The 24065-nt window shown below is 32.1% G+C and overlaps 2 protein-coding genes, 1 long non-coding RNA gene and 1 other non-coding gene across 5 annotated transcripts; all 4 read left to right on the top strand.

Annotated features, from left to right (window-relative positions):
* The first annotated feature begins 305 nt into the window (after positions 1-305).
* On the top strand, positions 306-3491 carry LOC107434064 (wax ester synthase/diacylglycerol acyltransferase 4-like). The gene is made up of 5 exons (XM_060816244.1): positions 306-776; positions 1089-1667; positions 2199-2555; positions 2771-2908; positions 3197-3491. The coding sequence occupies exons 1-5, from the start codon at positions 597-599 to the stop codon at positions 3356-3358; spliced, it is 1416 nt and encodes a 471-aa protein (XP_060672227.1). The 5' UTR covers positions 306-596; the 3' UTR covers positions 3359-3491.
* Positions 3492-11772: 8281 nt separating this feature from the next.
* On the top strand, positions 11773-12845 carry LOC132803470 (uncharacterized). Its single transcript, XR_009638739.1, has 2 exons — positions 11773-12130; positions 12250-12845. It is a non-coding gene; the product is annotated as an uncharacterized LOC132803470 (long non-coding RNA).
* Positions 12099-12192, top strand: LOC112489186 (small nucleolar RNA R32/R81/Z41). Its single transcript, XR_003053476.3, has one exon. It is a non-coding gene; the product is annotated as a small nucleolar RNA R32/R81/Z41 (small nucleolar RNA).
* Positions 12846-18987: 6142 nt separating the features above from the next.
* Positions 18988-23515, top strand: LOC107434070 (pentatricopeptide repeat-containing protein At5g18475). 2 transcript variants are annotated; one of them, XM_016045486.4, is made up of 3 exons: positions 18989-19226; positions 21202-21263; positions 21905-23515. In XM_016045486.4, exon 3 carries the CDS (start codon positions 21939-21941, stop codon positions 23499-23501), a length of 1563 nt encoding a protein of 520 aa, XP_015900972.3. In that variant the 5' UTR covers positions 18989-19226; positions 21202-21263; positions 21905-21938; the 3' UTR covers positions 23502-23515. The 2 variants fall into 2 exon arrangements, with proteins under 2 accessions (XP_015900970.3, XP_015900972.3); XM_016045484.4 differs by lacking the exon at positions 21202-21263 and having other exon boundaries at positions 18988-19226.
* Positions 23516-24065: the final 550 nt, after the last annotated feature.

Here is a 24065-nt window from a genome sequence, read left to right on the forward strand (position 1 = left end):
GTCTCTACCAACTTAAGTCCTCGATCTAAATCAAAACCAAGAATTTTGTAGGAAAACTTTGAATCATAAATAAATAAAAACTCAGCCTCGGAGAGAAAAATATCTTTTGAATTACATAAAGTAGCAAATGCATTACAAATTTATTTACTTCTGCATCTTTTTCTACATTATTATCGGTGCAATATTTTTTTTTTAATTTTTATTATTCATATTATCTATATATATATATATATATATATATTTTTTTTTTTCTGTCATGAATATCCCACTCTGTCCCTAACTTTTTTCATGCAAATTGACTTGACAAGGGCAATATATCACTACTACTTTTTTCATGCATTTCCTACAACTACTTTTTTTTCTATAAAAGTCTTGCTTTGCAAAATGCAATAATATCGCTCATAATTTAATCTTTTGGAAAAAGGAAGAGAAAGAAGTAGTAGAGGTAATAGTACTAGCAGTACACTTTTTTTCTTTCTCCTTTTTTTTTTTTTTTAAGGGTAAATTAGTAGTTACCCTGGTTTTCCACGAAAAGAAGCAAGCATTGTCAAGTTTTTGAAAGTTTAAAGAGATATTTATAAACCTACTAGGATTTGATGGAATTTGGGGAAACAATGGAGCCGGTTAGTCCTACCGGACAGTACTTGAACAGCTCTGTGTTATCGTTGTCGATTATCGCTGTTTTGGAAATAGGGGTGACAATTAATGATTCACAAACCATGTCTTTGCTTGAAAATCTTTTCCTTCCCATCAATCCTCGCTTCTCTTCTATCATGGTGAGTGTTCTTGCTTGATTCTTGGTGTGTTTGCTTGTTTGGTTGGTTGGTTTAGTTGGTTTTTTATTTTTATTTTTTATTTATGCTTATGATCCAAATAAACGAAGGTTGTCAAGCATATTGTCTGATTTTTTTTCTTTTATTTATTCCGTTCTTTTCGTGGAGATTTCGTACTTTTTCGTTTGCACAATAATTCAAATTATTCATAAGCACTTAACTAAGCGGCATTAAACGTTTTTCTTTTTTTAAAATTTTTTTCTAAAATTCATGAATTTAATATAGATGACTTAAAAACAAAAAAAACAAAAACAGGTTGATGACAAAAATGGAGAGAAAAGATGGAAGAAGGTTGAAGTAAAGCTTGAAGATCATGTCAAAGTTCCTCTCTTTCCCTCTGGCCTTTCTTTGGAATCCTATGATAAGTATTTTGGAGACTATTTATCAAAGATAGCAGCTGAAAGATTTTCACTAAATAAACCTCTTTGGGAAATTCATATAGTCAAATATCCAACTACTAATGCAGCTGGCAATCTTATTTTCAAGCTTCACCATGCACTTGGAGATGGCTATAGTCTAATGGGAGCTCTTCTTTCTTGTCTACAAAGAGCTGATAATCCTTCTCTTCCTCTAACATTCCCTTCAATCAAGAACTCTAAATTGGAAAGTGGTAGTAAAAGTATATTTGGTTATGTCACTCAAATTTTCTCTTCAGCTTTCAACTCCATGTTAGATTTCAATTGGAGCATCTTAAAGAGTAGTTTCCTTGAAGATGATCAAACACCGATTCGATCCTCGTGGAATGATCCTATGGCTGAATTTCAGTCCACTACAATAACTACTCTTACATTCTCTATTGATCAGATCAAGTTAATCAAGGCTAAGCTTAACGTGGTAAGATTTACTTTTATTTATTATTTATTTATAATAATTATTATTATTATTTTTATTTTTTTTGCAATTTTCTCCCTCTTTAGGTTCTCTTATAATATATGCTTTTTCTCATGGAATTTTACATATAATTGGAGTCAAAATTGTTGTGTTCGAACACAATGGTTAACAGATCTTGATCAGCTCAATTTTGGTTTCTAGTGATTCGTAGAATTTTGGAAGATGTACATAAATAGAGATAAATATTGTTAGTTTATATCAAATAGCCATTTGTCTTTTCAATATATCAAAATTATTAACATATTTGTATTTATACGATTAGTGTTTTAATATGATGATTTAATAATATTATATTAAAATATTGGATTGGATCTATTTGTTTAAAAATAAATTTGAAGGTTGATTTCATACGTATAATAATATTATCATACATTACCAATTATATATATTATATATATAACATTTTTATATTTGTGATCACTATTTCTTTGATTATGTGACAACATTGAAACATAATATTTTAATATTTTGTAGACCATAAACGATGTGATTGTGGGAATGGTATTCTTCGGCACTAGACTATACATGCAAGAGATTAGCGAAGAATCAACCAAATCAAGTTCTACAGCATTGGTGTTGCTGAATACAAGGATGCTTGATGACTACAAGTCAGTCAAGGAGATGATGCAACCTGATACAAGGACTACTTCATCTTGGGGAAATCAGTTTGCCTTCTTGCACATATCAATTCCCAAATTGACTGAGTTTTCAAATAATCCTCTAGACTTTATTTACTTCGCACAAAAATTAATCAAGAGAAAGAGAAATTCTTTAGCTCTTTACCTCACTGGTAAACTGCTCGAGACTCTGACCAAAGTTAAAGGCCATGAGGTAAGTAAATGCATATGTATATGTATATTGTGCACATATGCGGTGGCTGAGACACATCCCCGTCAATATTAATAGAGACGTGAAACAAAAATTTAGCAGGATATGGATATTTCATAAATATTGATGGAATATGTTCATCCACTATATCAAAATTATACATATAGATGAAACTTTTCTCTAATCAGGAAATTTCTAACTTAATGATGGTATTGTAGGGAGGAGCTCGTTATGTGTACAACACATTGAAAAATGCCAGCATGACAATCTCAAATATAATTGGTCCCGTGGAACAGATGGGATTGGCTAATCATCCAATTTCAGGATTGTACTATATGGTGGCCGGAACACCTGAGGTATTCAATGATATTAGTTTTTGGTTTTCATTACTAATTAATACCAAAAAAAAAAAAAAAAGTTTGATTCTCAAAGCTTCTACCAATGGAAAGACAGTGGATTCTACACTTGACTGTTTCTAAGAGAACAAAAATACGAGGCTACAAAATTTATCAAATTATACTCAATTAATCAATTTTAGATTGCCAACATGCAGTTATTATAATTTTTTTTTTTTTTTTTTGGCTAGAAACATGCAGTTATTATAATTGTTATATTATTGATTATTCCTTTTTATGGATTTGTAGGACCTTGACATCGCAGTTGTAAGTTATATGGGAAAGGTGAAAATTGCCTTTGGAACCAAAACGCAGCATATAGATTCCGAGAAATTCAAGTCATGCATGCAAAAAGCCTTTGAGACCATGTTTGAGGCCACACAAAAATTCTACAAAGGCAAACGAAATTAATTGTTAGCAAGGACTTTCATCGAATTCATCTTATTATTATTATTATTCTATTCCATTTTTTAAAATGCTAGTTGGAAATTTTAAGAGAAAAATATTATTAATTATATATCTTTCTCTGTTCACTATTCATCTAGTTTGATCCTCTTTGTGATACTATTATTCTTTTTAAAACTTTCTTTCTTATCTCTTGAATTTATAAAAAGTTAATATTTAAAATTTCATTTATTAATAATTAGATTCTAATTAGGATCTCAGTTTATCATTAAACTCATATTCAACTAATTTTGAAATTTTAAATTCTATTATTTGTTATTATTTAAAAATTAATAAAGAAAAATCTAACACTAAAACATTAAGATCCATTTTTGAATTGATTTTAAAATTTTTAGAATCAATTATGGGTTCTCCCATAATTTTCGAAGACTTTCATGTTTCATAAAATTGATTTTGACCTAATTATTAAATAATTTTGAAAATCAAGTTGAAGGTTGCTTCAGAAATTGATTCTTTCATGATCAGATAAACAATTCTAAATTTCCAAAATATCCTTGATTTATCATTAAATCTACATTTATATTTATCTTATCCTATAAAGCACTCGCACTTAAACTGACATATATTTCTATATTATTTAATTATAAATTTATTACAGTTATTTGATAATAGTTATATATTATTGTAATGATCATATACATTGTATATATATATATATATATATATTGCTCAAACAAAGATGAATTGTATTAATTAATTTAACAATTACACATTTCAACTTGGATAGCATGATTTAACCAATTAGTCCCCTCCTCAATCTAAGTTTGAACACCATCTAAAGTTATTACGGCAACAATATATTCTTCTCTATGTACAAACGAAATTGAAAAACTTACATACATCTCTAATAAGGTTCGAATATGATTAACTGTAAAACAATCAACACCCAAATATCATCTAAACCATTAATCAACTCAACAACTACTTGAGAATCAGATACAATATCCCCGCCCCCAAAAACCTAACTGAATACAAAATTTAATTGCATCATTAATGGACATCAATTCCACCATTAACGAGCTACAAGTCAAGGGATACGGGAAAGCAATAACAACCACTAGCTGTCCTAGTTAATAATTGTTGGGAAAATTTCATGGATGAATATATGTAAATATATGTGGACAATTTAATACAAAATAAATAAAAATAAATACAAAATCAATACAGCATTTTAGAACCTTTAGGTCTTTGAAATTGATCTACTTTCTACAAGGTTGACCGAGGCCTATGTGATACCACAGTGTCCTTAAGACGTTTTACGCCCACCGGTGCAGGAGTTTTGTAGCGAACGTCTCCCAGGATACAACGGCTGCAAAAACTTTCAGATACAGCACCTCTGAAGCTTTTCTCTTCGAACTCTCTGTATATCTTCACTTTACCACCGTTTCTTTTCTATTCTTTTTCCTTTTTCTGTATTTCTCTCCAAAAAATAAATTCAAAAAGAACGTTGCAGTACGTGCAACCTTCAACCTCTCATTAAGAGTTTTTTCACCCGTAAAACTCTCTCCCACTATATCAAAAAGATTATTTTATTTAAATAAATAAATAAAACTATTATATCAAAACTGAACAACCAAAACCCATATCATTCACACTAGTGGGCCTAGGCCCAACTCTAACAATCCCCCACATGAATGATTTGATTTAAAAATACAAACATGACTCTAGTGGTAAAGCTCTACAGTCGGAACCTGCATAGGATAGGTAGATGTTACTCTTTGAACCTTCCCTTGAGAGACTACATTTTCTTTACTGACTTATGGTAGAAGCGATATCTTTAAACCATTTCGTCTTTTGTGTAAATGACAACATAGCCCACACATGATTCCTTCCTGATACACTTCAGTTCTCACTATTGTGTTCATTTTGGCCCTGAACACCTCCTTGGTTCTGCCAGAGTTTCTAAAGAATTGTGCCCTAAACAATTCTCCTTTGAAGCGGCCACTCTTCTCTCTCACATAGGTGATTCCTATTTCTTTTATAATCAGCATACCTATGCATAGATTACTAAACACACGCTTATAGAATCATTAAAAGCATACTTTTATGCTTAACCTCTTTTTATCACTGTTTCATCATAGGAATGGGCAGAGGATTAACCTCCCACAGTGATCCATACTAGTCTTTACAATTGAGTTGTCCCATTGAACCTAGATCTTGGGATCTCCAGTCAACTAGGTTGGGTTTCCATCGTATTGACTTTATTCACGGGCTTCAATCCCATTCCCCTCGATGACTTCTCAACTAGTTCTCTATTTAACCCTTTGGTTAGCGGATCCGCAATGTTATCTTTTGACTTTACATAGTCTATTGAGATAACTTCAGTTGAGATTAATTGTCTAATGGAATTGTGTCTACGACGAATGTGTCTAGACTTTCCATTATACATAATATTCTGTGCCCTGCCAATCGCAGATTGACTATCACAATGTAAACTTATTGCTGGCACAGGTTTAGGCCACCTAGGAATGTCCTCTAAAAATTGGCGTAGCCCTTCTGCCTCTTCACCACATTTATCCAGAGCAATAAACTCAGATTCCATAGTGGATCGAGCTATCACAGTTTGTTTCGAGGACTTCCATGTCACAGCTGCACCTGCTAGCACATACATAGCCACTAGTGGATTTTGAATCCTTTATATCTGATATCCAATTTGCATCACTGTATCCTTCTAATACAGCAGGATATCTTGTATAGTGCAGTCCGTATTCACGAGTATATCGTAGATATCTTAGTACTCTAACGATCCCTTTCCAATGATCTTCATTTGGATTACTCGTGTATCTACTTAGTCTACTTATTGCGTAGGCTAAGTCTGGTCTGGTACAACTCATCAAGTACATCAGACTTCCAATCACCCTAGCATATTCTACTTGAGATACACCTTCTCCTTTATTTTTGGATAAGCGTAAACTCATATCTATGGGTGTTCTGGCTATACTAGTATCATCATTACTAAACTTAGCCAGTATTTTATCTACATAATGAGTTTGACTAAGAATGATTCCATTCGAAGTTCTCGTGATTTTCATACCTAAAATCACATCTGCAAGCCCCATATCTTTCATGTCAAATTTAGAATTTAACATGGCTTTTGTAGTTCGGACCATATTGTCGTCACTACCCACTATGAGTATGTCATCTACATACAAACATAGAATAACATATCCATTCTCTGTATCTTTTACATAGATACACTTGTCACATTCATTTATTTTGAACCCATCTTTTAGCATGGCATGATCAAATTTTTGATGCCATTGCTTTGGAGCTTGTTTAAGTCCATATAAGGACTTTACCAATCTACAAACTTTCCTTTCTTGTCCTGGAGCAGTAAAACCCTCAGGTTGCTCCATGTAGATCTCTTCCTCTAGATCTCCATTCAGAAAGGCTGTTTTCACATCCATTTGATGTACTGCAAGATCCCGCAATGCTGCGATTGCCAGTACCATCCTTATGGAATTTATCCTCGTTACTGGAGAATAAGTGTCAAAATAATCAAGGCCTTCCTTTTGCTTGTATCCCTTAATTACAAGCCTTGCCTTGTATTTATCTATTGTTCCATCTGCTTTCATCTTTCTTTTAAAAATCCATTTGTAACCCAAAGGTTTACAACCTGGAGGAAGATCTACCAACTCCCAAGTGTGATTCTGCAGGATGGAATCAATTTCACTTTTAACCGCTTCTTTCCATAAATTCCCTTCAGGAGAATTTATGGCCTCTTGGAAGTTTTGAGGTTCACTTTTTAGCATATAAGTAAGAAAATCCGGACCGTAGGAATTTTCAGTTCTTACTCTCTTGCTACGTCTAAGCTCAACTTCAGTTTCTTGTTCTTGATCACTATCATGATTATCATCATAAATAGTATCATAAGTTCGTTTAGACGTACTCGGTCCTTCTTCCACTTTATATGGAAAAATGTGTTCGAAAAATGATGCATTTCTCGATTCCATTATTGTGTTCTTGTGTATATCAGAAATTTCTGACCTATACACGAGAAACCGATATGCATTACTATTCTGTGCATATCCTATGAAGATGCAATCAACAGTTTTGGGACCTATCTTCACCTTCTTAGGTGTAGGTACTACTACTTTAGCTAGACACCCCCACACTCGTAAATATTTATAGGAGGGTTGTCTTCCCTTCCATACCTCATAAGGTGTTTTTACCTTATCTTTTCGGGGCACCTTATTTAAAAGGTCATTTGCCGACAAAATGGCTTCCCCCCACAAGTTCTGAGGTACTCCAGAACTTATCAACATTGCATTCATCATTTCTTTCAAGGTTCTATTTTTCCGTTCAGCCACACCATTTGATTGTGGCGAATATGGTGGAGTAACTTCATGTATTATGCCATGTTGAGCACAATACTCTCCGAAAGGAGTTACATACTCTCCACCACGATCACTTCTGATCACTTTAACTTTCCTGTTGAGTTGATTCTCAACTTCCGTTTTATAGAGAATAAATTTCTCTATAGCCTCATCCTTGCTTTTAAGCAAGTATACATAGCAGTATTTCGTGCTATCATCAATAAAGGTGATAAAATACTTATTACCACCTCTAGTCGGTGCGAATTTTAAATCACATATATCACTATGTATTAAATCCAAAGGTTCGTTATTTCTATCAATTGTTTGATATGATGACCTCGTTAATTTTGCTTCCACACAAGTTTCACACTTATGATCGGAATCAATTTCAAATGTGGGAATATGATTTAAGTTAATTAATCTCCGCAGAGAATTAAAATTAACATGTCCTAGTCTACCATGCCATAAAATGGAAGACTCAAGCAAGTAAACAGAAGAACTACTAGCTTTATTCATTTCTTTAGGCTTTACAGTCATTACATTTAGCTTAAATAAACCATTGACTACATAGCCCTTTCCCACAAGCATCCCAAATTTAGACAAAATAACCTTGTCTGACTCAAACACTAAGCGAAAACCATGTTTGCTCAGCAACGATCCAGATACCAGATTCTTGCGAATGTCTGGAACATACAATACATGATTCAGAGTCAACTCTTTCCCCGAGGTCATCTTCAGGATTACTTTGCCCTCACCTTGGATTTCTGAGGTAGCGGAGTTACCCATAAATAGCTTCTCCCCATTCTTCTTTGGTTTGAAGGAAGTGAACATACTCCTATCCGAACACACGTGGCGGGTCGCACTAGTATCTATCCACCACTCTCTAGGATTAGATCCCACCAAGTTCACCTCAGATATCACAGCACTTAGGTCAATATCGTCAACCTCTTTAGTGATGTCCTCCATCACTTGTGCCTGGTTCCTCTTTCTTTTTGGCAGCCTACATTCAGTAGCTCTGTGACCCATCTTGCACAGTTGAAGCACCTGCCTTGAAATTTGGCCTTCTTGGAGATTCCTCCTTTTGGCCCTAGCTTAGAAGCTTTTCCAATTTGCTTCTTATTTTTGGAGCCCTGACCATGCTCCACAACATTAGCCTTCAACACGGCCTTCGAAGTTCTCTTATCAGACTTCCTGTTGTTATCTTCTATGCGAAGCTTGCTAATAAGAGCGTCCATATCCATCTCCTTTCTCTTGCGCTTCAGATAATTGCTGAAGTCACTCCAACTCGGAGGTAGTTTCTCAATCATGCAGGCCATTTGCAATGCTTCATTCATTATCATCCCTTCAGCAAGCATTTCCTGAATTAGCACTTGCAACTCATGTACTTGATTCATTATTGGCTTTGCATCCACCATCATGTAATCCAAGAATCGGCCTGTAATAAACTTTCCTGAACCCGCATTCTCGGTCTTGTACTTTCGGTCCAGTGTTTCCCACAGCTCCTTTGCTGATTTCGTGCCACAGTATACACCATACAGGGCATCAGACAGGCCATTCAGGACATAATTCCGACATAAGTAATCGGAATTATTCCACGCATCCACCGCCATGAGAGTCTCCTTATCACTCTCTTCATTACTGGGTGGCGCATCTTCAGTCAAGTACCGCGCAAGTCCCAGGGTGGTCAAATAAAATAGCATCTTCTGCTGCCATCTTTTAAAGTTTGCTCCATTAAACTTCTCAGGTTTCTCCGCATGACTAGCAGAAGGAGGCATCTGAATTCCAGAAGTCTGAGTGGGCACAATCCTGTTGTCTCCACTTGCCATTTCTGTATCATCATAAAAACAGAAATCAATTAGTTGTTATTTTCTATATTAACAAACTAATTATATGCAATTTCCATAAGGAAAACACACAAAAAATGATTTTTAGGGTTTCTGAATACACCACAAAACATTACTGTATACACCCCAAAAATACTATTCACAGTCACTATTCACCGGCACTGTTCATGCCATGTGTCACTATGCTGATGTGGCCGCTCAAGGCTGACGTGGCACCCATGCCACGTCATCATTCTGCTGACGTGGCACCGACCACATAATCAGAGTGATGACGTGGCACCATGCCACATCATCGATCGGCATACGTGGCACCACGCCACGTCATCAACAACGATGACGTGGCACAATGCCACGTCATCATCCTGGTGACGTGTAACAGCCACATCATACCCCATGTTGACGTGGCACCAGGCCACGTCATCACACGGATGACTTGGACATGCCACGTGGCGATCATGTTGGCACTATTTACGACACGTGTCGATACTAGAGACAGACACGTGTCACATGTAGCAGGTCGACACGTGGACTGTCTAGAGCAGGAAACGTGGCCGTCCGAGAATGAGACACGTGGCATATGTATCAGATCGACACGTGTTCAATCCATTGGGCGACACGTGGCTCATTGGTTGGACGACACATGTAAGCCCATTTGCCATTGGACCGGATCTCTTGGGCCTTGATCTCAATCGGCCCTGGGTCCTGGTTGAACAGTAGCCTGTTCTAACCTGCTCTGGGCTTTAGAACTGGGCCTGACCCAATAACATTTAAAAACCGGCCCAGCCTTTCAGAAACAGCCCAAACCCAATTTTTTTTGCTTCTTCAACCTTCAACCGGGTCATTTGGACCCGATTTCTCTGGTAAACGGGTCACACGACCCAGCAACAGTTTTCCTCCTCTTTTCCACTCTCTCAGTGGCCAAAAAATTACCAAAAAAACACCAAAATATTTAAAAATTTATAGGTAATTCAATTTTGGAAAGATTTTTGATCAAAAACAAAAAATTAATAATTACCCATAAATTTTTATACCCACGGGTTTACCAAATTTTTTTTTTTTTCCCTTGTTTCAATGGTGAAACACACATGGAAATATTTAACAGTAAACAATAACATAATAAACAACTTAAATTTCCACATTATATTTACATATATATAAAAATTATAAAACGTCTTAAGATTGTTGGGAAAATTGCATGGATGAATATATGTAAATATATGTGGACAATTTAATACAAAATAAATACAAAATCAATACAGCATTTTAGAACGTGTAGGTCTTTGAAATTGATCTACTTTCTACAAGGTTGACCGAGGCCTGTGTGATACCACAGTGTCCTTAAGACGTTTTACGCCCACCGGTGCAGGAGTTTTGTAGCGAATGTCTCCCAGGATACAACGGCTGCAAAAACTTTCAGATACAGCACCTCTGAAGCTTTTTTCTTCGAACTCTCTGTATATCTTCACTTTACCACCGTTTCTTTTCTATTCTTTTTCCTTTTTCTGTATTTCTCTCCAAAAAATAAATTCAAAAAGAACGTTACAGTACGTGCAACCTTCAACCTCTCATTAAGAGTTTTTTCATCCGTAAAACTCTCTCCCACTATATCAAAAAAATTATTTTATTTAAATAAATAAATAAAACTATTATATCAAAACTAAACAACCAAAACCCATATCATTCACACTAGTGGGCCTAGGCCCAACTCTAACAATAATAATATATTTGAATTATATTTTAAAGCAAAAAAATCACAAAATTATTGTATATAATTTTTTTTTTTTTTTTTTTGGTTTTTCCCCTAAAAGGATGTGAACTTATATAGATCATGTTCATTGTTCATTTTAGTAATTATCAAAATTTACAGCAATTTTACACTTAAGATTACTAAACATTTATATGTAACTTTTATTTATTATGGCAATTTACTAGTATATTTTACCAAAAAGTTAACCTAATTTTTCTTCAATTGATTTTTTTCTTCAGCACAATTGATTTTTTTATTTTTATTTTTAGGTTACGGCAATACCAAACTAGTCCTAAATCATGCCTGACTTTATAATAATGCACTTATAACCTTTTAAAAAATTAGGACAGTAAATACAATTACTCTAAACTAGAGACATTAAACTACATATATACCAAATTAAAATTGATTTGGACACTGAGAACCAAACAAAGCATTTACAGCCGAAAAAAAACAAAAAAAAAACAGAGAACCAAACAGAGTAAAATTCCTTTCTGAGGATAAAACTGTCCTTGTAACCAAACACACAACTTTGAGCTCTAGGGCTTCCACAAAACTTTTAGTATAAAAGTTTCCTATCTTCGCTGTCTTGCACAACCTTTCCTCTTACGGCCACTTTGTGTCTGTTCCTTTCTTTCTTATCCTTCTTCCAGTCTGAATCGGTGTTTCTTGTTGTTTATCAAAAAGAATCAGTGTTTCTTGTACACCGTTTGGTTTTCGGTGCCTTTATCCAGTTTTTTTTTTTTTTTTTTTTTGTTTTTCTCTTTTTACCCGATGGAATTCGAATATGATGAAAGCAATACATAAACGGGTGATGATTATTCATTTTTATATGATCAGAGATCTACTCGCTACGTTCTTTCTGATTCATTTTCTCTTTCCTTTGTATTTTTAATAATGAATTCTATATTTATATATACTTTTTACCAGGATGCTCTGGAACTGGATGCATTTGATTTGTTCTCAATTTTTTTTTTCAAATAATTTTGTTCTTCTTAATTCTTGGAGAAAATTAAGGTGAATTTTTAAATGAAAATGGCTTTTTCTTAAATGTCAAATATATTTATTCGATGAGGTTTTGGTTGGAAATTTATTTTTTTCTTTTCTGGGTAAAAAGGATGGAAATTTTTTAAGCTTTAGGATAGAAGAAGTTGAAAAATAAAAAGGAAAATGTAATAGGTAAAAGGGGAGTGAAATAAATATTTGACTTATTAATGCAAATGTTGATTATTTAATATATGTTAAAAAGTAATTCCTTGACAATTTAAAAAATTTAAATTAAAACCTTTCGAGCAACAATATGTTGGTAGTAAAAACACTTTATTTTTCTTTCAGTTTTATGAATTTGGTTTAGAAAAAAAGTTTCCGTTTTGCTATTTGAAAATATGCCCATTAGATAGGAATTTCTTTTTTTTTTTTTTTTTGTTTGGTAATATGTATCTGTAAACTGCCTTAAAAAATGAAGCACGGCAATATACAGTACTATTTTTCATCCACAAAAATAGAGAAAAATGAAAAAAAGAAGAGTCAGGTGTACTATTTAAATTGAAATTGTAAAGAAAAGAGGAAAGCAGAAAATTTTTCATTCTGGTACTAATCAAGCCTGCCCTCAAGTTAAAGAGGAAAAAAAGAAACAAAAAGTAAATAAATAAATAAAGAAACCACTTAAATTGCCCAAGGCTTAAAGTGATGGAGTATTATAAAATCGAGTTTATTTCTTACCAAAAAATTATGAAATTCTATAGGCCAGTCCAGCGTAAAACGTTTTTTTTCTTTTCTAATCAAAATCATTCAAATACTGGGCTTATAAAAATGGATCAAGAGAAAATGAAACCCAGAGTGCTATTAAGAGAAAAAAAATGAAATCCCAAGTGCCATTAAAGTTTTTAGAGTTTTGCTGTTTATGATTAGCGAGATCTATATTTCGATGGTAAATGTTAATCTGATGAATTTTAAAGTGCCATTAAAGTTTTTAGAGTTTTACTGTTTATGGTTAGTGAGTTCTATGCTAAGATGGTAAAGGTTAATCAGATGAATTTAATTATATATTGACTTTTTATGTTAAAATTCTAATTTAGGAAAGTTAGCCTTTTTGGCATAGCCAATTAATAAATTGCATGAGTTGTATTTGTGATTGTTCAATAATGAACATAACAATAGAATGCATATTTACATGTAAATTATTAGTTAATTGCATTTAAATCAGTTTTGACTTTTGAAAACTAAAATTCTAAATAGAAAAATAAATTATTAACATATGAATTCCAATGGTCTACAGCAATGATAAATATCATTTTAATTTTTAATAAATGTACGGGAAAATTTAAACTTAAATGTCATATAAACTCCGAACTTAGAAATGTTATATAATTGCTAACAAATCCCAACAATTGAAAAAAATAAAAGATCCCAACAATTAGGGATGTTAGAAATGTCAAATCACAGAGAGAGCAAAGATGAAGAAAGATCCACTGAATTTCAACGTATTGAACATCGTTATTGAAGTAATAAGGTAAGTTTCTCTTATACTTCTCTTCGACTAGTATTCATGCTCTAATACATTCATATGCATTTGATTTCATATTCCACAAAATGAAACATCCATCATAGTTTGAAGAATAAAAGATTGCCAAAAAAAAAAAAAAAAAATACTGCTTAACGATATCAAAAGGTCTGGTTAAAATACTATTTAACTCATCTAAATATAAGATTTTTAATGCAAATTTAGAAAAAAAAAAATTTCTTCGTGGAAAGAAATAAAAAAAAAAGTAATACAAATAAATATACTAAGAAAAGTGAAGATGTAAATATCTATATTATTGCAGACTTTAACTCTCCTACTTCATAATTCAACCAAAAGGAGTAGAGATCTGACAGTAAAGCAAACAAATGGTAATATAGTAGTCAATTTATTACATCTTATCCCAATATCAAAATTTCCCAATAATACCAGCGGCCTCTGATATCTAATAGATACAAAAAATTTGTTCTAGTGGAATGCTGTTGAGAATTTTAACAAACTAATATCCGAGTAGCTTTCTCGGGTGTAGGAGAATATTTATCAACTTTTTGGTGCATAATTTGGGGTATTCTTCAAAATTTACCAAGCCAATACCAGCGGCCATCAACAAGGCGATAGCATTATACTAAGCCAATTAAAATTAAAATATACATTCATAAAATTTCAACTCCATTTCTTCAAACAAATAAAGAGCTTCATATAAAGCATCCTTTATCTATTCAAAAATCTAATAAAAATTAAAAATGGTTCACTAGAGGACTCATTATGTCTGTTGAAAGTAGCTTTTTCTCCTTTGTTCTTTCAAAATTTAGGGCACCAAATCAATGAGAAGAAATAAAAAAAGACCAAAGTAAGAAAAAAGTGAAAGAAAGAGACTAAGATTGAGGCATAGAGAAGAAGTCAGGGGTAGAGGAAGGAAGCTTTTGGTCAGGAGTTAGCGATGGCTGATGGTGATGGGGGTTGTGTTTTGAATGTGAAGTGCCGCTTGGAGCTGGTTGGAGGATAAGATGAAAAGTAGGGCTTTAATAGTGTGCTGTAGAGGGCTTTGATCGTAGGGCTGCATTTTTAGTTATTAAATATTATATTGTTGATAAAATTATAATTTAAAATTAAATTTAAAGGTGTTGTAATAGATATATAATCGTGTCAAGTTGAAATTAACACATTTAATAAATGTGAAGTTGAAATTAACACATTTAATAAATGGGTCATAACGGATCAATTTCGAGTTAAACGGATCAATCCAAAAATGACATGATTAATAATCATGTTAAACGGATTGACTTGATTATAATCCAAACCCATTTATGATAAACCCAAATCCATTTATTTCATGTCGTTTTTGAATCGTATCGCCATGTCATGATCCAAATTGTCATCTCAACGCCTAAGGTAAGGTACTGTGCAGTGTTTGAGATATGGGTAGTATGTTAAAATATATATACATATACATATATATAAAGAGGAATAGAAAATATTTTTAAAATGTTTAGGCATAAAAAAAAAAATCTGAAAAAAATTTAAAAAGTAAATTTTTTCATAAAATTATAAAGTGTATATATATATTTTCATAAAATAGTAGAATAATCTACTATTTTCTAAATAATTTAGGCATGTAGTAAAAAAATCTGGGAAAAAAATATTTTTAATAGGAAAAAAAAATCTGCAAGTATTAATAAAATATAATAAATAAACACTTTATCTTTCAATATTAAAATATAATAAAATAATAAGATAAAAAATAATAAACAAATCATTTGAGAGAAAATATTGCAAAATTGTTGTTGGAATATATCTAACATTGCTAGAGTTGTTTGGAATTTGCATTTTATAATAAATCATGGCCATTAAGTTGTTAGCTGCCAAAACTACCAAAATAAAAAAAATAAATGGAAGAATAATGACAGGTTAATCTTAGCCATTTATTTGCTAGGTGTCACCTGTCACTGGATCCTTTAATGCTGAGGTAAAGCATAGATTAGAAAATGAACAATATCCATGGAGGGTTTTCTCAAAATTAATGTTAATGCTTCTTTCTCTTCTCAAAATTGTTCTATTGGAATCACTGCTAGAGATTCTTCTAAGTTAGGTTTAAAGAACTTCTATATTTTGGTGTGTTTTGCTTAATATGCTGAAGCATTTGCTGTGTTAAAGGCATTTGAATTGTATTTTGGCGGAAAACCAAATAAAATTATATTTTTGCGTGTTTTGCATTGCTTGCTGAAGCATTTGTTGTGTTGAAAAGCACTTGAATTGGCTTATCTAAAAGGTTGACATCAATTATTTTGAATCTAACTCTAAAAAAATCATTGGATATTGCAAGAAGTTCAATTCAAAATGCAATTAGGAGTGTGAATTATCATTTACAAAATAAGGTTTTTTGCTTGTGGTTTTGATTGTTATGTCTTTTCTTAGATCTTTAGAGAGACTAATGAAGCTTCTCATCTTTTGTGCAAATGAGGACTGCATGCTACTTGAGATTGAGTTATAATTAGAATAGATGATGTTAAATTAAGAGGTCAAATTTGCTGTAAGGAAAGATGCATGTATATGGTTTTTTATTTATTTATTTTTTCTCATAGTGTGAAATCTTATTTATTTTAAAAAAATAACTATTTATTTAATGTCTTAGCTCCTGTTTAGTTATATATAATGTGTCGTTTTTATTAATAACTTAAAGTTTATATATATATATATATATATAAAGATTCTGATCAGTTCAATAATATTATGCTAATAGTATAACCACTAACTTTGAATCTATTGAGTTTCTATAAGTTTTAAGAATAATATAATTATAACATTCACCAAACCCAAAAAAAAAAAAGAAAAAAAAAAGAAGAAGAGAAAAATGAAGAGTATATATATAACAATAATATAAATGCGAATAAAAAGTTATGTGACACTTTTATAATTTTTTTCAATTGTTTTGGTTGTTTATTAAGCGGTTTTATTATACTTTTCTTGCCCTCCAACTAATTGATGATGCTTTTACAACTTTACCCTTTATATTTGTGGTTTTTAACGAATATAATATGGTTTTTAAGTCATTTTCTTGTTTATTCTCCAATTAATCAATATTGCTTTATGACTCTAAAATACATGTAATATGGTTTTTGGGTCATTTTATTTAATCTCATTATATATATATATATATGTATGTTTATTTTGGGGTTGACATTTATTAAAAAAAGAGTGGGTCAATGTTGTGACAATCAATGTGAGTGGGTGCGGAGCACTGCGAACTACTTGTAATAATAATCACTCTCATAATGCCGAAGTTTTTTAAAAACTGTTGGATTTAGAGTTCGAAAGAAGTATAAAGTTAAAAGTACTTAAACAACGAGAGCAATCCTAGGATGGCTACATTGAAGACAATCCTAGAATGGATGACTTTCTAGAAAGTCCTTAGGAAAAAAAAAAAAAAAAACCTATACTGAATGTGGTGGTTAACCGGGGATAATCCTAAAATAGGTTATCTCTTGGGAGGCTTTTAGAAAAAAAAAAAAAAAAATCCATACTGAGTGTGGTGGTTAAATTTCAAACAATATCAGTAGGGAATGATAGGTTTGTCAATGGAGGCGGGATATTACCATTGCGAACAATACAACAAAGAATGACAAGTTCACCAATGGAAACGAGGTGTTACAAATGATATCAAAGTTTGTACCTAGTTGAAAATGTACTAGCCAAGACGTTGGGTCCAAAGGGAATATATTGTGAAGACCAGTGTGGAAGGGTGGTATAGGCTGAAAGTGTGTCAACAAGAATGCTGGGCCCCAAGAGAAATAGATTGTGACGACCAATGTGGGCAATTATGGGGTATTGGTAGGCTACATGGTGACCAATCCTACACTGTATGATTTAGATTAGGAGATGATTCAAATGTTATAATAGTTATTTTAATAACACCGAAACTTTTTTGTCTATCCTAAGATGGATGACCTCTTGAGAATCTCTTAAAAAAATAAAAAAGCCATACCGAATACGATGATTAAATTAAAGATAATATCCACACAAAAAATAACATTATATTTAAAACAATAAAATAATTTACAAGTATAAATTATATTGCATATGAATGGATGATTATCTCCTAGGAAGTTTTAAAAAAAAAATATTAAATAACATTATATTTAAAACAATAAAATAATTTATGAGTATAAATTATATTAAAAATGACATTATATTTGAAACAATAAAATAATTCATGAGTCTAAATTATATTACTTATGAATGGATAAATTATATTACTTATGAATGGATGATTACTGTTATATATATTTTTATTATAAGAACAAAAATAAGGTTAAAAAATACGTTTAGTTCTTATTATCTTAACATATTTATATTATTTAATTGATATGCAATGAATAATTTAATATTGTTTGGTTAATATATGATAAATAATTTAACATTATTAGTTGAAATCTACTTAACTTTTAATAAGAAATAATATTTTAGAAAATTTACATAAAATGCAGTGGAAGATTTATTCATATGGTTGAACTAGTTAGTAAAGATAATCATGGCAGTAATTAAAATAATTTCTAAAAAAAGATGATGAAATTTAAAAAGTAAAAAATAAATATTAATAATAAGCCAAATAAATAATCAATATTGATAAAGTCACTATCATTGATCATAAATAATAAAGACTAAAATGAACTTGAAAAACAAGCTTCATTGCAAAAATGTCACAATATCTTAAAATATTTTAAAAAATATATAAAAATATATTCCATCTTTTGAAAATATATAAAACCTCAATTAAACATGCCAAATAAAATGCAAATGAATGATAATTTATGGAGAATGACATTCATCTAATTTAATTTGAATTTCTATTATCCACTTGACATTTTATACAATATAATGAATTAATTTTTTTTAAATTTTTTTTAATTTTTTAATTTTTTAATTTTTATCTATTGCATAAATAAAGCTTGTTTTGAATTTGGCAAATCTATAAGAACACTCAAAAAGGATTATATCAATTTTTTAATTATTATTGTTTTGGGTAAGTGTATGAAGCAAGTTGACCAAATAAAAAAAATAAAAAAAGGAAAAAAAAAACAAGAAAAAGAAATGGTTACTAACTCAGTATAATTATTATTATTATTTAAAACGAAAAGTTAGAATTTTTACCTCGTACACTTTCTTTCTTCTCAGCCTCTCAGGCTCTCAGCGCCAGTGGTAACTCCGTTAAACCTCCAAATAAGAACCCCAAACATATTTTTAATCGAAATGAGTGAATGGGGTTTTAGCTTCAGCTTCCTCAACCATAAATTTTCCTTCCTTGCACCCCTGTATTCTTGTGGAACCTTGGAGATATTAGAGTTTCTATGATGAATGGGTCTCTCAGAAGAAAGTTATTTTGCAAACGGTACCACTCTGTTCCTTCTCTTTCCCTCTTCTGCTGCTGCTAACGTTTAGAAACATGGCTCTTTTGTCCTAATTTCAATTTTTCCTTTGAATGTATGAATATTTAATGTAAATAAATGAGAAGAATTTAACTTTTTAGATTTACTATTTATATTTGGGAACAATTTTATCTGGTCTGAAATTAATTCTTGTGTCTTTGTTGTTTTTCTTTGTTTTATGATCTGGGTTATTCGCAAATTATGTTGAATTGATTGTCTTATTTAGTTTGGGAAATTTTTCAGGATTTCGAAAAAACAGAATTTTTTCCATCCTGCGACCGGCCAAAAAAAAAAAAAAAAAAAAAAAAGTAAAATTCTTTTTAACTCCAAATTGTAGTTTGGTTTGAATGGCATGAATCATAAGAGGGAAATTTCTTACCTTGTTTAGGATTTATTATTCGTATAAATTTATATGAGCTATTTCTTACTTGTCTGTTTGGTTGCTGAGAAATGTTTGCAGAGGAATGATGACTTGAACTTTCTATACAGAAAAGGAACTTTCCATTTTCATTTTCGTTATTTTTAATGGTTTACTAGTTTCTTTTACTGGAAATTTGAATTAGTTATTTTATTTTTTCCTTTTTCCAAATGGATTGAAGGTATATGTTAGCCGTTTAATTTAATTTAAATTTTTTTTTTTTTCCTGAGTTTGAGCTGTAGGTTATATAATGAATTGGAAGGATTGAGCTTGTCTAGGTTCATTTTGATTCAATTCCAGTTCTTTTTGTTGAATATACTCAATATTTTTGAAGTTAGTACTTTTTGTGTATTAGTTTAGAGATTATATGAGATTGAAATTAGAGTAGTCAAGTGTACTGATGATTTCACTTCACCGTCATCTTTTAGGAATATGATTAAAAGGTCTATTTTTGGGAATTGAGAAGCGGTTTCACTATTGGAGAGATGCACTACTCTTGGTGGTGAAGTGGGCAAGAGTAGTCACCTCATCTTTTACTTTTCTTTTAGTCTAGAATCGGAGCTTTGCATATCTGCTTGGTGTTAAAGATTTTAATAGAAAAGTTTAAATAATTCAATATGAAACATTTTATTCTACGAGTCTATGACTAAGCATTTGGGTATCCAATGTTGTCTATCGTTTGTTCATTTTTATTTTCATCTTGAGAGAATACAATATTTTGAAAAAAAGAATTGAGAGATGGATATTATTCTGCTGGAGGGATAAAATGCAAGAATCCTTTTTCGCTTTTATATGTTAATGTATTGTGATGTGCTGGTCAAATGGATTTCTTCATGTGAGTGATCTTTATATTATTTAATCTCGCATCCACAATCTTCAATAAGAAGACAAACAAGAAAAATAAAACCACAGGGGCAAAATCTTTAATATTTGTTAGAACTTTTTTTTTTTTTTTTGGGGGTGTACATTTTGTTAGAAATCTTTAGTATTTGTTAGGAATTTGTTTGCTCATTTTGTTATTTTATGGCTCCCATCACTGAAACTTGAGGAGTCTGGCTTGGTCCTTTATTCCTTGAAACTAATGACCATGTTTTCCTTCACAGATTAGTCTTGATAAGCCTTAGATATCTTTGTACTTAGGAACAATTTCTTTCCTTCTGCTTTCCAAAAGCAAAGTTATCAATTGCATTCCAACATTGTATACAGAAGCTGAAAAAATTGCAGATTTATTATAGAGATTGTAGCTTCACTAAAAGTCTATAATTTCACAGTTATCCTGTTTCATGCATCAATTTTCTCCTTTCACTCTTGCTAGCATGATTCTGGGGATCAGTTTCTCTTTCTTGATTGTTCATTTTGATGTGTCGATGAATGGATACAAGCAATTTCAATGTGGTCATGTTAACTTTAATTGGAGGATTACAGTTTTAGCCCATGATATTCTTATCACTTGTATGTATGTATTTGAATGTTATTTTGGCATGGCATTGACATTGATGTAATTTTGGTTTTGCTGCCAGATTTAGTTGGGAGGTTCTGTGGACATGCAACCTCATGACTTCTTCTGTTCATAATCTTTCTGGTACTTTTCTCCAAAAGTTTCATTTACATGGAGCCCTCTAACAATTTCCAATTAATAGATTATGACTATAGTTTGTTTTTGTTTCTGGCAATTGATTGAGCTGTAAAATGTATTGTATAGCATTTGTTAAAAGGATTAATTTCATTGACCTACCCTGAAACTCTGGCCAAATATTGTGAATTGCTACTGGTTTTAAGATTTGTCAATTAGATATCTCTCCTGCTGTGAGTTTTTAGCATGTCATTGTTGTCATTTTGCTTGAATGAATAAATAAATAAATAACTGTCATTAATATTTGTGCATAGTTTCTTAAAATAGCCCAAACGCTGCTTTTATTCTTTAATCTTTTCATTTGATGATTGTTTTGTGCTATAGACTCCCCTGATTGGTCAGGATAACTATAAGAGAGCTTTACTCAATTCACAGTTTATGTTTTCTTACCAGTTAGTCACTTTGATTTGTAAAGAGAACTTCTTATTTGAATGGAATTTTGCCAGCATTATACAATTTATGATTTCTTTGTTGAAGAATGAAATTTGGATTTCAAGTAACCTAATTTTTATACAAATTTTTCTCTTAGTCTCTTCATTTTGAAAAGTTATTTTCATAGATAACTACTTACTGATCCTCAACCTTTTCAGATGTCAAGGCCATACAAAAACAGCTGCAGTTTTGATGAAGCCAGTTAGGCCTTCATTAGGTACATGCCGCAGGTTCTCCTCCTCACCTTCAAAACTGTCATCTTCAGTTCCATGGATCTCACCCCTTCAGTTTTCAGAAGTCACCTCCCATAAACCAGACCCTCCAACCAAAACCACAAATATTGTTGTAGAACCCCAGAGGAGAGCCAAGTATATATCTCACGAAACTGCCATCAACTTAATCAAACGTGAGAAAGATCCGCAGCATGCCTTGGAAATATTTAACATGGTTTCAGAGCAAAGAGGTTTCAGTCATAATAATGCCACCTATGCAACTATCCTTCAAAAGCTTGCTTTGTCTAAGAAGTTTCAAGCTATTGATGCAATTCTTCATCAAATGACCTATGAAACATGCAAATTTCACGAGGACATATTAGTGAATCTAATGAAACATTTTTCAAAATCCACTATGCATGAAAAAGTTCTTGAGATGTTCTATGCCATCCAGCCAATTGCTCGGGAAAGACCCTCTCTCAAAGCCATCAGCACCTGTCTCAATCTCCTAGTTGAATCAAGCCAAGTTGATTTGGCTCGAAGGTTCCTTATGCATTCAAAGAAGAAACTCAACTTGAAGCCAAATACCTGTATTTTCAACATATTAGTTAAGTATCATTGCAAGAATGGGGATCTTGAATCTGCCTTTGAGGTTGTGAAAGAAATGAAGAAGTCAAAAATCTCTTATCCCAATTTGATTACCTACTCAACTTTAATGGATGGTCTTTGTGAAAATGGGAAACTCAAGGAAGCAATCGAACTTTTCGAGGAGATGATCTCTGGGGATCAAATCTTGCCTGATGCCCTAACATACAACACATTGATTAATGGGTTTTGCCGTGAAGGTAAAGCTGATAAGGCGAGGAAAATAATAGAGTTCATGAAGAGCAAAGGATGCAATCCAAATGTTTTCAATTACTCAGCCTTGATGAATGGATTTTCCAAGGAGGGAAGATTTCAGGAAGCCAAGGAGGTTTTTGATGAGATGAAAAGCTATGGTTTGAAAGCCGATACAGTTGGCTACACGACTCTAATCAGTTGCTTCTGCAAGGCTGGGAGAGTTGATGAAGCTATAGAATTACTCAAAGAAATGAAAGAGAAAGGTTGCAAAGCTGATTTTGTGACTTTTAACGTGATACTTGGAGGACTATGTAGAGTGGGTAGGTTTGAGGAGGCTCTTTTGATGCTTGAAAAATTTCCTTATGAGGGTATAAATCTGAACAAGGCGAGTTACAGAATTGTGCTGAATTTGTTGTGTAAAAAGGGTGAATTGAAAAAGGCCATAGATTTGTTGGGTTTGATGCTGGGTAGGGGTTTTGTCCCACATTTTGCAACTTCAAATGAGTTGCTTGTTAGCCTTTGTAATGCTGGGATGGTAGATGATGCAGCTATGGCTTTGTTTGGATTGCTAGAAGTGGGGTTCAAACCTGAGACCAGTTCATGGGCTCTGTTGATCGAATCGATTTGCAGAGAAAGAAAATTGTTGCCTGCATTTGAGCTGCTTGATGAGTTAGCAATGCAGAGCCATTTGTCATTAGATTAATAGAGGTTATTAGAGATGAAAGATGCCATTGAAATTGTCCTTTTAGATCTGCTTTGCAACATAGTTGACACTTAACGGCCCCAGAGCTACTCATTTTAAAAGTAATAATAATAATAATAACAATTTACCAAGAAAAGTGCATATTTTAAGGGGTTTTTTTTTTTTTTTTTTTTTTTTTTTGTAATATATATATATATACATACGTATTTTTATTATGTAGGAAAAATATTTACCAATGCTAGTGAGTAGAAACAGTCTGGAGGGAGTGGTTGACCTGGTCAGTCGCCTATACATAGTTGGTCCAGGGCCGAAACCTCGTTTTGGGCCTGAATTGCACCCCTTGGAAATCAACTCACCAAAATGTGCATCACTAATCTTCTCGTTGAATTTTTTAAAACTTATTTTTGAGTTTTATTTTCAAACTTCTTTCAATTTCCCAAAACTTTTTATTTTCTATTCTCTGGAACCTTTCAAGACTTTTTATTATTATTATTTTTTCTTTTTATTTTAAAGTTTTCCAACTAAACCTACTGCGATGCAAGTATTATTAGTCAGATTAATTTT

Source organism: Ziziphus jujuba, chromosome 4, assembly GCF_031755915.1.
Source record: "Ziziphus jujuba cultivar Dongzao chromosome 4, ASM3175591v1".
Taxonomy (NCBI): Eukaryota; Viridiplantae; Streptophyta; class Magnoliopsida; order Rosales; family Rhamnaceae; genus Ziziphus; species Ziziphus jujuba.

Coding starts and splice junctions, on each gene's coding strand:
- LOC107434064 (XM_060816244.1), top strand. CDS start 597: ATGGAATTTGGGGAAACAATGGAGCCGGTTAGTCCTACCGGACAGTAC. Junction 1,668..2,198: donor TCAAGGCTAAGCTTAACGTG/GTAAGATTTACT, acceptor AATATTTTGTAG/ACCATAAACGATGTGATTGT. Junction 2,556..2,770: donor CCAAAGTTAAAGGCCATGAG/GTAAGTAAATGC, acceptor ATGGTATTGTAG/GGAGGAGCTCGTTATGTGTA.
- LOC107434070 (XM_016045484.4), top strand. CDS start 19,186: ATGATGAATGGGTCTCTCAGAAGAAAGTTATTTTGCAAACG. Junction 19,227..21,904: donor AGAAAGTTATTTTGCAAACG/GTACCACTCTGT, acceptor CAACCTTTTCAG/ATGTCAAGGCCATACAAAAA.